The sequence below is a fragment of the Octodon degus genome, unplaced genomic scaffold, assembly GCF_000260255.1.
Source record: "Octodon degus isolate 3935 unplaced genomic scaffold, OctDeg1.0 scaffold00029, whole genome shotgun sequence".
Classification (NCBI taxonomy): domain Eukaryota; kingdom Metazoa; phylum Chordata; class Mammalia; order Rodentia; family Octodontidae; genus Octodon; species Octodon degus.
Window position 1 is genome coordinate 7,872,401 of NW_004524605.1, and position 13,051 is coordinate 7,885,451.

At 39.3% G+C, this 13,051-nt stretch overlaps 1 protein-coding gene across 1 annotated transcript; it reads right to left on the reverse strand.

Annotated features, from left to right (window-relative positions):
• Positions 1-911: 911 nt before the first annotated feature.
• Nmur2 (neuromedin U receptor 2) lies at positions 912-12,086 on the reverse strand. The gene is made up of 4 exons (XM_004629452.1): positions 11,361-12,086; positions 6,347-6,431; positions 3,904-4,029; positions 912-1,186 (listed from the first exon to the last, which is right to left on the reverse strand). The coding sequence occupies exons 1-4, from the start codon at positions 12,084-12,086 to the stop codon at positions 912-914; spliced, it is 1,212 nt and encodes a 403-aa protein (XP_004629509.1).
• Positions 12,087-13,051: the final 965 nt, after the last annotated feature.

Below are 13,051 nucleotides of genomic sequence, written 5' to 3' on the forward strand. Positions count from 1 at the left end.
AAAAAAATGTCAAGTTATTTACTGGAATAAATTAGGAATGTCTCCATGCAGGAGATACACTATGGAGAAGAATACTTCAGATTGGTTGGATACAAACTGTTGGAAACTGGAGGCAGCAAAGCATTCTGTGTGCCATGGTGTGCAGGTAGGGAACACCATGGACTGTTTTTATATAAGGGGAGTAGTCCTAATTGAACAGAATACAAGTTGTTTGTGATGGTATAAATGCAGATGAATCTGAGAAGTAGGTTTTGATTATATTATAATACATGAAGAATAAACAAAGTCTGTAGTTTCATATGAGTAGTTGTCATTTCAGTTGTCTTTCTTCCAAGAGAATAGACCATATTTCTATTTACATACGAAATAAGATGTTGGAAAACTACATCTGGATCTCATTATGAAAACAGCTAATTTTGTTTGGTGTAGTTTATAACTCATTCAACCTGCCACCTCACCTTCCTCTCTTCTTTTCTTCCCATTCTTCTCAAGGTTAAATTTATCTCTGATTCTGGATTCTGATGAAAAATGACTGCTAATGATATTGGAGACTAGAGTAGTAGGGTCATAATTCCCCAAGCTCTCAGGGGAGCTCTTAAGGTAAAAGGTTTCAGGATACTCTAAGCAGTCATGATATGTTCTATGGGACAGTAGGGTAGAGATATGCATGCAGAGAGATACTGACATGGACTTCTCCAATCATAAAGAGCAGGCCAGGATGGCCCACAGTGGACACTGGTTGTCAGAGTGACAACCTGACTCAGTGTGTAGATGACTCAGGCCAAATTTTCTTGGAGTGGAGTCTGCTCATCTTATAGGCACTGTGCTTGGCCAGGCATATTGTCTTTCTAAGCTGCTGAGGGAGCTGGGGGCAGGTAGGGATTCAGTCCTTGTGAAGGGGAGATGCTCTTTCATGGTGCCTGCTCCACAGATAGGGTTGTGGACAGGCGAGAGGTGCAGATGGACAGCTGGCCAGGGCCCTGGGGCCCTGCCTCTTCAGTCAGCTCTATGAGGTGGCAATCTGTGAGGAAGATGTCCCGCTGGGCTCCTGGCCTTTGTGGGTGATCCTGGGAGTGGAAGCTCTTGCAGGCAGGATACAGCAGATTTCGGAATGCTGCCTGGAAGCGGCGAGACAGTAGGTTATAGATGATAGGGTTCACGGCAGAACTTAGGTAGAAGAACACACCTGGAATACAGGGGAGGAGAAAGGACAAGCTAAGAAAATGGGAGAGAGGCAGGAGAGGGAGAAACCTACAGATTAAAAGCTAGAATCTCTGTGAGCCCCTCTCTTGGGAAGTGATGATTGATACAAAACTCTAATTGAGAATACAAAGTGTTTTGAGAACACCTACTTTCTGCACACTTAGGAATAAGTACAGAAAGATTAAAGAGTCTAGGAAAAAATTCAAGCTGGCGTGCGATCTAAGATATTTAGTAACTTCCTTTGATTCTCTACTTGTTTAATTAAAGAGCATGTTCCCCATAACATTAACAAGATATACTCAAGTATCAGAGGAAAGAGATATTTTTTCCATTGGAATTTTACTTAAATCTATAATTTGAAAGTGCCAGTAATGGAGAAAGAATAAATTAGCCAAGGCCTATTCTCTATCAAGATGCTGTATGCTGTAATGCTTAAGTTCTCTACAAAGAACTGTTCTACTATGTCCTTTTCCTACCCATTTTTTTTTCTCTTAATGGATTTTCCACCTGATTGAATAATTTCATTTCACCATTTACTTTTTCCACCAAATGCCTTGCAATTGTCAGCAAAAACAAATACTGATTGAATTCTTATTATGTGCCAGGAAATTTAAGGAACATTGGAAGGCAGAAAATTTAAAATTTATTCTTCAAGGGCTTAACACAGTATTATAAAGGCAATATTTATACAACTAAGTAGATAAGAATATAACAATGTTAAACATTATCTTTGAAGAGCAAAATGGGCCATGTGGCCAGAGGTGATGGCACATGCCTGTAATCCCAGCAAGGGGGAGGCTGGAAACAGGAGGATCACTGTGAGTCAGAACTGCATAGTGAGACCCTGTACCAACCAAAAAAAAATAAAAATTGATGAGCAAAATGTGTCATACTAACAAAAATATGAAAATGATTCATATAGTAGCATGAACACAAAACCTGTAATTGTCACGAATGATCCAGTGTATGTGTGTGCATTTGTGTGTGTATGTGTGTATCCATGTGTTTGTATGTGTGTGTGTAACTAGAGTCTAAAACTTGGAATTAGTAGGACACATTCAAGAAAGGGAGCAGACAATATTGTGTCTAGAAGGCATAGCTTATACAAAGAAAGGAAAACTTATATAGGAATGATGTGTAGAAATCTGTTAACTAGTTTGAGAACTCTATACTCATTAATGAAAATGCAATAGTTTGGAGGACATAATATCAAGTTAAGGGTATTTTTCTATAGCACTGAAAAGGATAGATCTTATCTGGTTGACAGTGTGGAGTAAAGGAGATGATATTTTAAAGGGGTAATGTCTTTATTGGAGACATAATTTGGAAACTTTGGAGAAGGTTTCCTATGGAGAAGTGTAGTTGTTACCTGTGAAGTGTAGTCAACTCTTCAATTGCCACATGGACGTTCACTGTTTTCTAGGCACTTCCATTTTTGTCCCATTGGCCATAGCCCACTGAGCACAATAAAGATGGTAGACTTGCAGACACCGCATCCAGTACCTTTATAAAACTACACATAGTATGGTTTTTGATCCTATGTATATCTGAAGTTTGATTCACATATGTTCTTCTCACCTTACCTTATATCTTAGATAATCTACAAAGCCCATAGAGCTTGCCAGTGACTAGCAAAGAAGGGGGTGGCAGTGATGAGAGTCTCAGAGCTGTGGACAGTGATGGGGAAGAAGTTGGGGAGGCTGTTTTTCACTCTACTTTTGTGGCAAAAAGTCAGAAGTTGACTTCCATGGCTTGGACCTGAGCCTTGTGCCTTGAGGCAAGTCATTTCTTCTTGTGGAACAGTCTGTCTTACTCTAAAATGGTGAAGGATGATATCTGCCTAATAGCTTGCCATCATATAGAATGACATGCAGCATTCTATAGATTCAAAGCTCTGTAATGCCTCCTAGTCAATTTGTGTCTCACTATTGGTGCATGTTTATCAAGAGCAGGCATCATGACCATTTTGTAGCTGCAGAGACTTTGGCAGGAGGAGGCCAGGTGCTCTGGTTCCCTCCAACTATGAATGGCAGAGTTGGGTTGCAAATCCAGGTTCTTGGCCTTAGCGACTTTCCCATCACTATTTCCCTCATATTCTATGGTATCCTTGACAACACATTAAAGCAGCCTAAAATCAGACCTTGATGTCTGTGAAGATCCTTGGTTGGGCTTCTATGAAGCAACATAGACTTCAGAGACATGATGTTTACTAAAGAAGCACAAATCAATTCACAGGGACACTAGAAGCAAAACTAAAGAAATAACCTCTTGACTATTTTTCTGCTGTATTTATTACACTTAAGAGTTGTGGTTGTCTCTCAGGTAGCCTCCAAAGTAGACATACCTGATATTTTGAGGAACATTTTGGACATTCTTCTACAATCACGATTCACAGTGTATTAACTGTTGCTATCCTATATTTTGTAGTGAAATTTGTTTTTGCACAGAAAAAGAGTACTTTTTATATTTTCTTTATTAATATCTACTTGTATTACATGAAAATAATACATAGCTATTGTATTTAAACCAGTGGCCTGCCTAATCCATCTCTGAATAATATTAAAATCAAGTGTCTTCATTTTTATGACAATGGCAGATATCCATTATATATTGTTACACAGAAACATCTAAACATAGGATGAAGATAAAGCTGAAGTTACCTGAACAACCATCAGACAATCAAATTAGCCCAGTATTTACCTGATACTACGTGGATGAGGTTGAACACAGCAGCCAAGGCTTCGGTCCATTCTTCCACAAAGCTGAAGAAGAGGCGATCGATGTGGAACGGCGTCCAACAAATGGCAAACACTAAGACCAAGACAACTGGAAAAGAATGATAAATAGGAGCATATAGGCAGCATAGGCAAGGTTAGAATGCCATTCTGTTCTTCTAGGGCTGTTCCTTCCACATTAGTTAAGCTATAACTATTATGGGTAAACTAGATCCTAAGAGTCTCAAGATAGAATATTTAAGCCCAACAATGAATTGTAATGGATCTGGGATGACTTTTCTAATGGATAATACAAGATCCAAATATAATGTTCCCTTTAGAGCACTTATGATGGTACTAAATTTGTTTTAAAGTTCTGGAAACACTTTATTGTGGCAAGTAAGTTAAACTTTAACTAGACTATCCGAGCCACATAAGCTGGCTACCTAAATCAACAATTGTGATCAAGTGGTGGATGTTATTTAGTCATAGGGATGAATTCATCTTGTTACTATAGAAATAATTAGAAATTTCTCCCATTTTGATCATTTAAAATTCTGCTTTGGTTGGGGAGGCAAGAGAAAGAGTGTACAACCCCAAGCATAATACTTCTTTGCAAGTGTCTTTCAATCTGAAGAGGATGTGTTTATAGTAGAGTGAATTGCTAGAGCACAGAATTCCTTCTGATTTCTAGTTTTCAGTTCTCAAGACAGATTGGTGCCACTATAGTTTATCTCGGGGACATTTAAAAGTAAATATATATGTCTTCATCTTTTGAAATTTTAGAACTCTTCCTTTGCTATGATATGATGCTGGGGATTTGTCTCTAAATAATCATTTAGGGTTGAGGGAGAGATAAGGGTATAGGTATGGAAAAGTTTGTTGACAATTTTTAAATTTGGGTGATGGGTCAATGTCAGGCCTTGTACTGTTCTCTATACTTGCTCTTGTCATGTCAGTAGTACTTGTGTGTCCTGATTACACTAAACTTGTTTAAATTGTCTGCCTGTGCAATGTGGCTTCAGGAATATTTAGAAGCTTCTATTAATCTTATTACTGCAGAAAAATTTGTTCACCTTCTTATTTATTCCCTTTATGTGAAATTTAATTTATGCTAAATTTCAACACTTTCAAAAGGCAATTTATTTATTTATTATTTATTTATTTATTTTTGTGCAAGGTCTCACTACACAGCTTGGACTCATAGTGATCCTCCTGATTTCTGCCTCCCTAGTGCTGGGATTACAGGTGTGCACCACCACACCTGGACTCCATTGCCGGCTCAGCGTGCCTTGGGGCTGGACTGCCACAGCATGTGGAGCCAGGGATCAAACCCTGGACCCTGTGTTTACCTAAGAAAGCACTTAGTCCACTGAGCTATACTGCTGGCCCTATTTTATGTTTTTTATTGTGAGTTTAATGTGAATTTTAGCATGAATAGATTATCATCAAAGCAAAAAGAAGAATGATATAAAGTCATAGGTTTTCTTTGTCGTCAAGTCAGGTATCAACAGAGGCTAGAAAATGTCCAAGAAAATGATTATCAGAGTCAAAAAGCACCTTGAATCACTATAGCTTTTGTTGTTCATCAATAAATGGGACATAGTTCTAGGTGGGCATTTCATAGACATATTGTCCTTGAAAATACATTACTGTCAAACTTTAGGTGTTGCTTTGGAAAATATAGGATAACTCTTTACTTCCTTATCAGCAATGCTTATGGATTAGTGCTGGATCATAATTTTTTCCTATTGAATGAGTCACATATTTTTATAACACATTTTAGGGAGCATACAAATCACCACTCAAGTTTAAAAAATACATGTTATCTATAAAAAGTATAATGTTTTGATTCAATGTTACACAATGTCATGGGTAGAATGACAGTGCAGAGGTCCCCCAGCCATATATTGTCAATATGGAAATAAAATATCCCATGGGGTCCATGTGAGGGCCTCACAAATTTGTGAAGCCCTGAGAAGGGTTAGATAATATTTGTATGTGTGTATTTATAAGCTTTCTGGCTAGAGAGCCACAATAACTTCTACCACAGTTGTAAAGAAACTCATAACATAGGAGGTTGACCATCACCTACCTCTTGCATTTACTGAGGGGCAGTGGTGCCAGAGGTTTGGACAGTCGATGTGATTTACTATATATCATATGGAGTATATTCAGCATGTGCAATTTAACATGTTATTTTGAGAGTTAAAACCCAAAAGTGAAACATAGCTCTGTGTGTGTGTGTGTGTGTGTGTGTGTGTGTTTGTGTCTAAAGTTGAGAAAGCCAAGGAAGATAGATTGTGATACTATGTTTTGGGGGTGACTTGGGGCCTGATTTCCATACCACTTTGTAAGGATCAAATTCAACTGCTTGTCCCTTAGGAAAAAAAAGAAAAGCAAACCCCAAAACACAGTGGTGGACTCACACAGCATCCTGTTTACTGATTTTCTGGAAGGTCTCTGAATATTTGCAGTCACTTCATCTGCTTGAAGGGGTTCATCTTTCTTCAGCTGGGAAAGAAGTGGAAAGTGACCGTGGGAAAGGGAAAACTTTTTGTTTCTCCTCTCAAGATCTGAGAAGGGTAATGCTAATACAGAAACTCCTCACCTAAGAACTGAGCCACATTTCCAAGCCTACATCTTTAAATGAGTTAACCAGTAAATACAGACCTGTACTTATATGAACATTACAACATCAGAACAAACAAATGGTCAAAGGAAACACTAACTGGATGACTTTTATTTGCATAACTTTAATATAATAAACTATGTACCTCAAGTCAGGTAGCTCTCAGCATCAACCTGAACATTAACTTGAATGTTTAATAAACTGATTTGTGTGCTTCTTGTCCATATTGATGCTCTTTATGGATAAACACGTTTTCATCAACTGCGGAGAGAACTCTTAAGAAATTTACCCCTTTAAGGTCATTTAGACCTTGAAATGAAGCAAGGGAATTCTTTTTTTTTTTGGAACCAGGGATTGAACTCAAACCCATGCATTTGCTAGAGAAGTGCTTACTCTTCTGAGCCATCTCCCCAACCCCATAAGGGAATTCTTGCTCAGTAATTTAGGACTAAGTAGAAGGAACCTGAAGTTTATTAGATATTATTAATACAATAGTAAAATAAAATAATGCTGCAATTTACTTAACTCAGTTCCTGGCTATTGGCCTCTGTCTACTCAACTGATGTCATTTTATCTTTTTATTTTAAAGAAAATAAAAATATTATAAAAACATTAGAAATGATACAGAATTTTAAAAAACAAGATGATAGGAATTCAACACTTGTTGTTATGATGCATATTGTTTTCTTCAAAGTAGTTGTTCACATTACCAGATATAAGCATGCAAAATTGGTCAATAATAAAACATTAAGCATGAAGTGTTCCTTTCAATAAACCAATAGAAATTAGTAGAACTATTTTCTTAGCTAATATTTTATATATTTTCCCTTCTTTCTTTCTTCTTTCTTTCTCTTTTCCCAGTTGTTCCTTCCTTTTAAAGAGTTTCTTTCCCTTTCACTCTCTCAATTGTACCTTTAAGCTTTTATTTACTCTTTCAAGGTGTTATAATTGGGAGACAATATGATGTTTGCTCATGGGTGTCTGATTTATTTCACTTATGAGTAGTCTCTAGTTGCACCTATTTACCAACAAAAGCCTCGAGTTTATCTTTTCATAGCTGAGCAACACTCTAGTATGTAAAAATACTTCTCTATCCATTCCTCAATTGATGGACATTTGGGTTGTTTCCAATATTTAGCTATGACAAATTGTGCTGCTATAAACATGAGTGCACATATACTGCTGGAGTATGATGTTTTCAGTTCTTTCAGGAAAATACCCAGGAGGGCACTAGCTGGATGGTCCCACTCAGCTTGATTCATGAGTCTCTTCTAGAAATTCTCTTTCTTCTCCACTCACTCACTCACTCACTCACCCACTCACTCAAAAGTTGTATGACTGATGTGAAGAACTAGCGAGTTGCGCACAGAGGGAAAGCACTCAGGTTAGAGTAGTGCATCAGATGACAAACTTGAGCAATATGCTTTCAATTAAATCTGTGAAAAGTTTCAAATACCTATACTTTTAAAATTATATGCTTTAAAAATTATAACATAAATATGATTATTCAATTTTTTAATGCTTATTTATTTATTTAGGACAGGGTCTATGGGGTCTACAGGGTCTCAATATGTAGATTGGACTCATAGTGGTTCTCCTGTCTTCAGCCTGCCAAGTGCTGGGATTACAAGCACACGCCATCATGCCCAGTCTCAATTGCTAGCTCAGTCTGCCCTGGGGGTGGGGCCAACATGGCACTCTGGGACGGAACCCTGGCTGCTGCGCTCGGCCTAAGCTTTTGTTTGCTGAGCCATCTGGTCTGCCCATGTTAATCAATTTTTAACTTTCAAACCATATTTAAGAATATAGAAGAAGTATTGTGATCTCTCAGGGACTTCTTGATTCCTTGGGTTGAACAGGTCTCAATGGTTGAATCCCTATCTCAAAGCATAATTTCCTTAAAGAAAACATAAAGCAGGGAATTGGAATACTTCTCTTACAAATAGGTCTCCTGTGAATATACTGTTTGTACTGAGAGATAAAGGTATGCCAATTATTACTCGGTTTTGAGCTTCCCTGAATGACAATGACACAACTAGCTATCTAAAGGAAGAGTGAAAAATGAAGTATTTATGTGTCGTACTTTGTTCTACCAAAATTCAAAGTTGCCAAAATCGAAGCAATTTTTCTAGCCAGTATTAAATGCTTTTTTATTGAATTATTTCAAGACCTTTCAGATGTTTAGAGAAGTAGATATTAAACCATTAGTTATTTCTTCCCTCCCCCATACTTTTTTTTAAAGTCAGGTAGCCAAAAAAAGGAACAAAACATTGCAGTTCCTGTATAGGAAGTTCAGGAGCCTTTCTAGCCACTACAGTAATCAAAGTGAAGGGAAGCTTCTTGGGCTTAAACCAGACTGATATAGTATTCAGATCAGTTGTTTATAATAAATAAAATAATTTCATTATCTGTTCCTTTACCTGGTTCATTAAGACTTGGTTCCATAACCAAGCTGTAATGATGTATGTGTCTAACTGTCTTCACAATCTGAATACAGTCTATTTCCCATCTCTATATGTGTATTTGCAAGCGTATGTCCGCAGCTTCATCTACATTCATATGCCTGTCTATATTAATGCAGCTCTTTGGTCTGGTTGAATCTGCTGCAATTCTTATATGCATCTTCATAAGCTCAAGCTTTTAAGGGTGAATGTAGGAAAGACAACTCATCAAACTTCCTCCTAATGGGGAAGGAACTTGTCCTGAGATTATCTGTTTTCCATTTTTATAGTTTTCTAACCCTGGAAGACCTTGCTGTGTGGGTTAATGTTCTAGAAGAACATTTTAACACTTTCAGTAATACAAGGAGCCTGCTGCGGCACGTGTGTGGCAGGTTGCCAACATTGTCCTAGGATGCTGAAGCATCACTGAGTAGTTTAAGCTTACGTGGGGTTTCCCTCCTACGATTTCATCAGTGTCATGTTTAATGCCTTCTAAAGACCCACAGTGATTCACACCTTGAGACTTTCAAAGACAGTTAATTATTTAAATATCCTTAGGATAGCCTGTGCGCTGAAGCTACAAGGCAAAAATACCTTTCTTCAAGCCTGGATCTCCTTAAAATCTCATAAGTCAGAAAAGCCCTTGAGACAAATGTTTTTCAGTTGTTTGTTTTAAAGGAAGAGAAGCTGGAATTCTATAATGAGGGAGTAATTTAGCCTTGTTCACTCAACTGAGCTTAGGGTTTAGTTGAAGAGAAATAAATTAAGGAACCCACAAGTATAGAAGTATAGTTTGTAATGAGTGAAAACGCCCAGGAGGCATGAGCACCTATACCAGGGCCCAGGTAGAGCTTGGGAATCTGGGCCACATCCCTGAGGAGGTGTGACTGAGGGTGATTTAGAGGAGAAATGAGAGCTAAAAAGGCAAACAGTACAGTCATTTAAGGGAACAGGTAATGAGGCCCTGAAGCCAGTGATAGACATAGAGGCTACTTCTGTAGATGTTGGGTCTAGGGATATTGAAATTCTTTCAGAAGAGTATTTCAAAGCAGACAGTTCCTTTCCTGGTATCCTGGTGACCTGGAAAAATTCTTCCTTCCTGAGAACACAAAGCAAGTCTGAGTGGTGTCTAACATGTACTCTGAGTTGTCACTCAGCTCCTCATCCAAATTAGCTGTGGACTTGTCACAATGAGACTCAGAGCAAGAGGTGTAGAAATAGGTTTCTTACTCAAATGTAAATATTTTCCCCAGTTTCATATAAGATAAATGATTGGTGTTGGATGAGATGATGTTGGTAAGTTCTCGGTGTTTTTCTTATTAAGACTGTGGAGTTTGGGAAGGTATAGTAATCTTTTCAATTTTTACATGTAGAACCTAAGGTCTGGAGAATAATGTGGCTAGCCCAAAGGCATAAGGTAGGTAACTGTGGACCTGGGAGTCTAAGTGGGGTCCTAACTCTTTACTATATAAGCAACCTCCTTAAATGAATGCAAGCCTATCATAGTCACAAATTACTTTTCTATGAATTCAGGTGCAGAATATACTAGGGATTAGGTAGACTCATGCCCTTATGGAAAATACTTTGTATCACCAGTTGAATCCAGAGCAAATATAAAATGTAGTCTATCTCCATAAGTATAGGGTAAGGAGTTCCAATTGTGTATTGCAAAGTGAATAATACATTCCTTGCCATCTCAGGTGGCTTTTACTCATTCTTTAACTCTATCTTGTGTGATCTGTTGACTTCCCCATCCTCCAATCTCCACCTGCTCAAGAGGAGACCAAGCTGATTTCAAAATACTCACGTACACAAATACATATGTATGTATCTCAATATATTTCAATATCATTTAATGTTTCAACCAGAGGAAGTGTTTGATTTAAAATCATGTTTCTGACTTGGGCCATTATATAGGTAGGGCTAATTTGTAGTTATCCTCAGACCTAGTAGATGCAGAAAAATTTCAACACAGCTGATAAACAGGGAGAGGGTAAGAAAGAGACAACAAGGTATAAAAAAGCCCCTCAGAGTGAAACCATTTAACCCCACATCAGGTGATGTGTGTATTTAAAATGCGTTTTCAGATGACCTGGATCAGATTTTTCTGTGGAACCCATGGTTTATTTTCTAGCTGGGTTTTGAAGCATGTCTGAGAACTAGTATAGAGGTAATCGTAATGTAAGATGAAATAATTGACCTGCAGCTGGGGTTTTACTATTTGCTCAGTTGAAAGCAAGCACTCTAACTTCTTAATTTCCCATCTGAATTCATCCTCTTTTGCCCTGGGACCCCTTCTGATTCCAGTTCTAAGTCTTTCACTGAATTTTGCCCAGTGACAACCCCCAGGCAGTTGGTGTGGATACTCACTCGGAGCCCCATGAGGTAGTAGAGGACACTGATGAGGCTCATGGGGAGGAGGAAGAAGAGGAAGGAGGTGACCTGGACGATGAAGTTGTAGATCCACAGGGGCTTGATGACCTCACAGGTGGCAGAGCCAGGCACCAAGGACCCATTGGGGAAGTAGTGGAGTTTGATGCCATGGACACTTGCGTTGGGTAGAGAGAAGACGATGGAGAAGACCCAGACCATGGCGAGGATGCAGAGGGCCCGCTGCCTGGTGCTCTCCAGCTTGGCACGGAAAGGATAGAGGACCGCCACATAGCGCTCCACGCTGACCGTGGTGACACTGAGGATGGAGGCGAAGCACACAGTCTCAAAGAGCGCAGTCTTGAAGTAGCAACCTACAGGCCCAAAGAGGAAGGGGTAGTTGCGCCACATTTCATAGACCTCCAGGGGCATTCCCAGGAGCAGGACCAGGAGGTCTGAGACAGCCAGGCTGAACAGGTAGTAGTTGGTTGGCGTCTTCATCATCTGGTCCCGAAGAATCACCAGGCACACCAGGAGATTGCCCACAACTCCCACCACGAAAATCAGCGCATACACTACAGTCATGGGGAGAAAGAGGTGGCTGCGCCTTGGTCCACACAGGCGAGCCAGGTAGTCCTCAGTGCTGTTCAGGTACTTCTTCCATTGGTCTTCCAGTTCCTGCTGGTGCAGCCGGGAAGCATTGACAAGATTTTCCATCGCTGACATCAAAATCCAAGTCCTTGCATCCACTGACTTAAGGGTGTAACCCAAGCTGAGCCAGGCTGGACAAAGAAGGCAGTCTGAAAAGCACTGCTCAGTGAAGGAGGCTGGCAGAAAGAGTGCCTGAGCCTTGAGGTTGGACTGCTCACAGCGCTGATCCCTTTTGAAGAGTGCCTGAGACAGAGGCCCCGCCCCTGGGCAGCTGTGGACCAATCAGTGTGCTGCAGTTTGTGTTGTGAGCCAGATTGCTGGCCAGCTTTGCTGGTTGTGTGCAAGGAGCAGGGAGATGGGAGAGGCCTTCTGTGCACTGGAAGAGGCAGGAAAAATAGCTTGTACAGTTTGACATTGGAACAAATAAGGAGCAGCCTGTCCCAACACTGTATGTTGCAAAGTTGTGCAAATCTAGGTAGGAATAAAAATGAAAGATGGATGGTCACCCTGGAGAAATTCAAATCCCCACGGATGCCTTCTGTGCAGCATAAAAAACATGGGAAATTAATAGATTTCTCATGTTATTTTGATCCATTGGGAATGCAGGGCTCTCTGGAGACAGCATGATTGAAATGATATTTGATTTTAGTTGCATCCACAATAGAATCCAATGCCTGAAATGACAAGTGCACATCACCTAGTTCCACCTATTATTTAACATTTCTGTCGTGTGGCAGCTTCAAAAGTGGGTGAGATGCAGAATCAGACACTTAAAGTTAGGGAAGTTAGGAAATTTACTCAAAATCCTAGAACCTCATTTTTTTTTATCTTCAATATTCATTTTATTTTGTCTGAGAAATATTTCTGGAGACCTCACTATGTGTCCAGCAATGCTATATGCTGCATGAAAACATCAATCCAGATACCATGCAGCATTTCTATAATCCCTGTGCTTTTCTTACAGTATAGGATTTGAAGAATACGATTTTAGAATAACATTGATAAATACTTATTTATCTAGAATGGCCACATGAATTTTG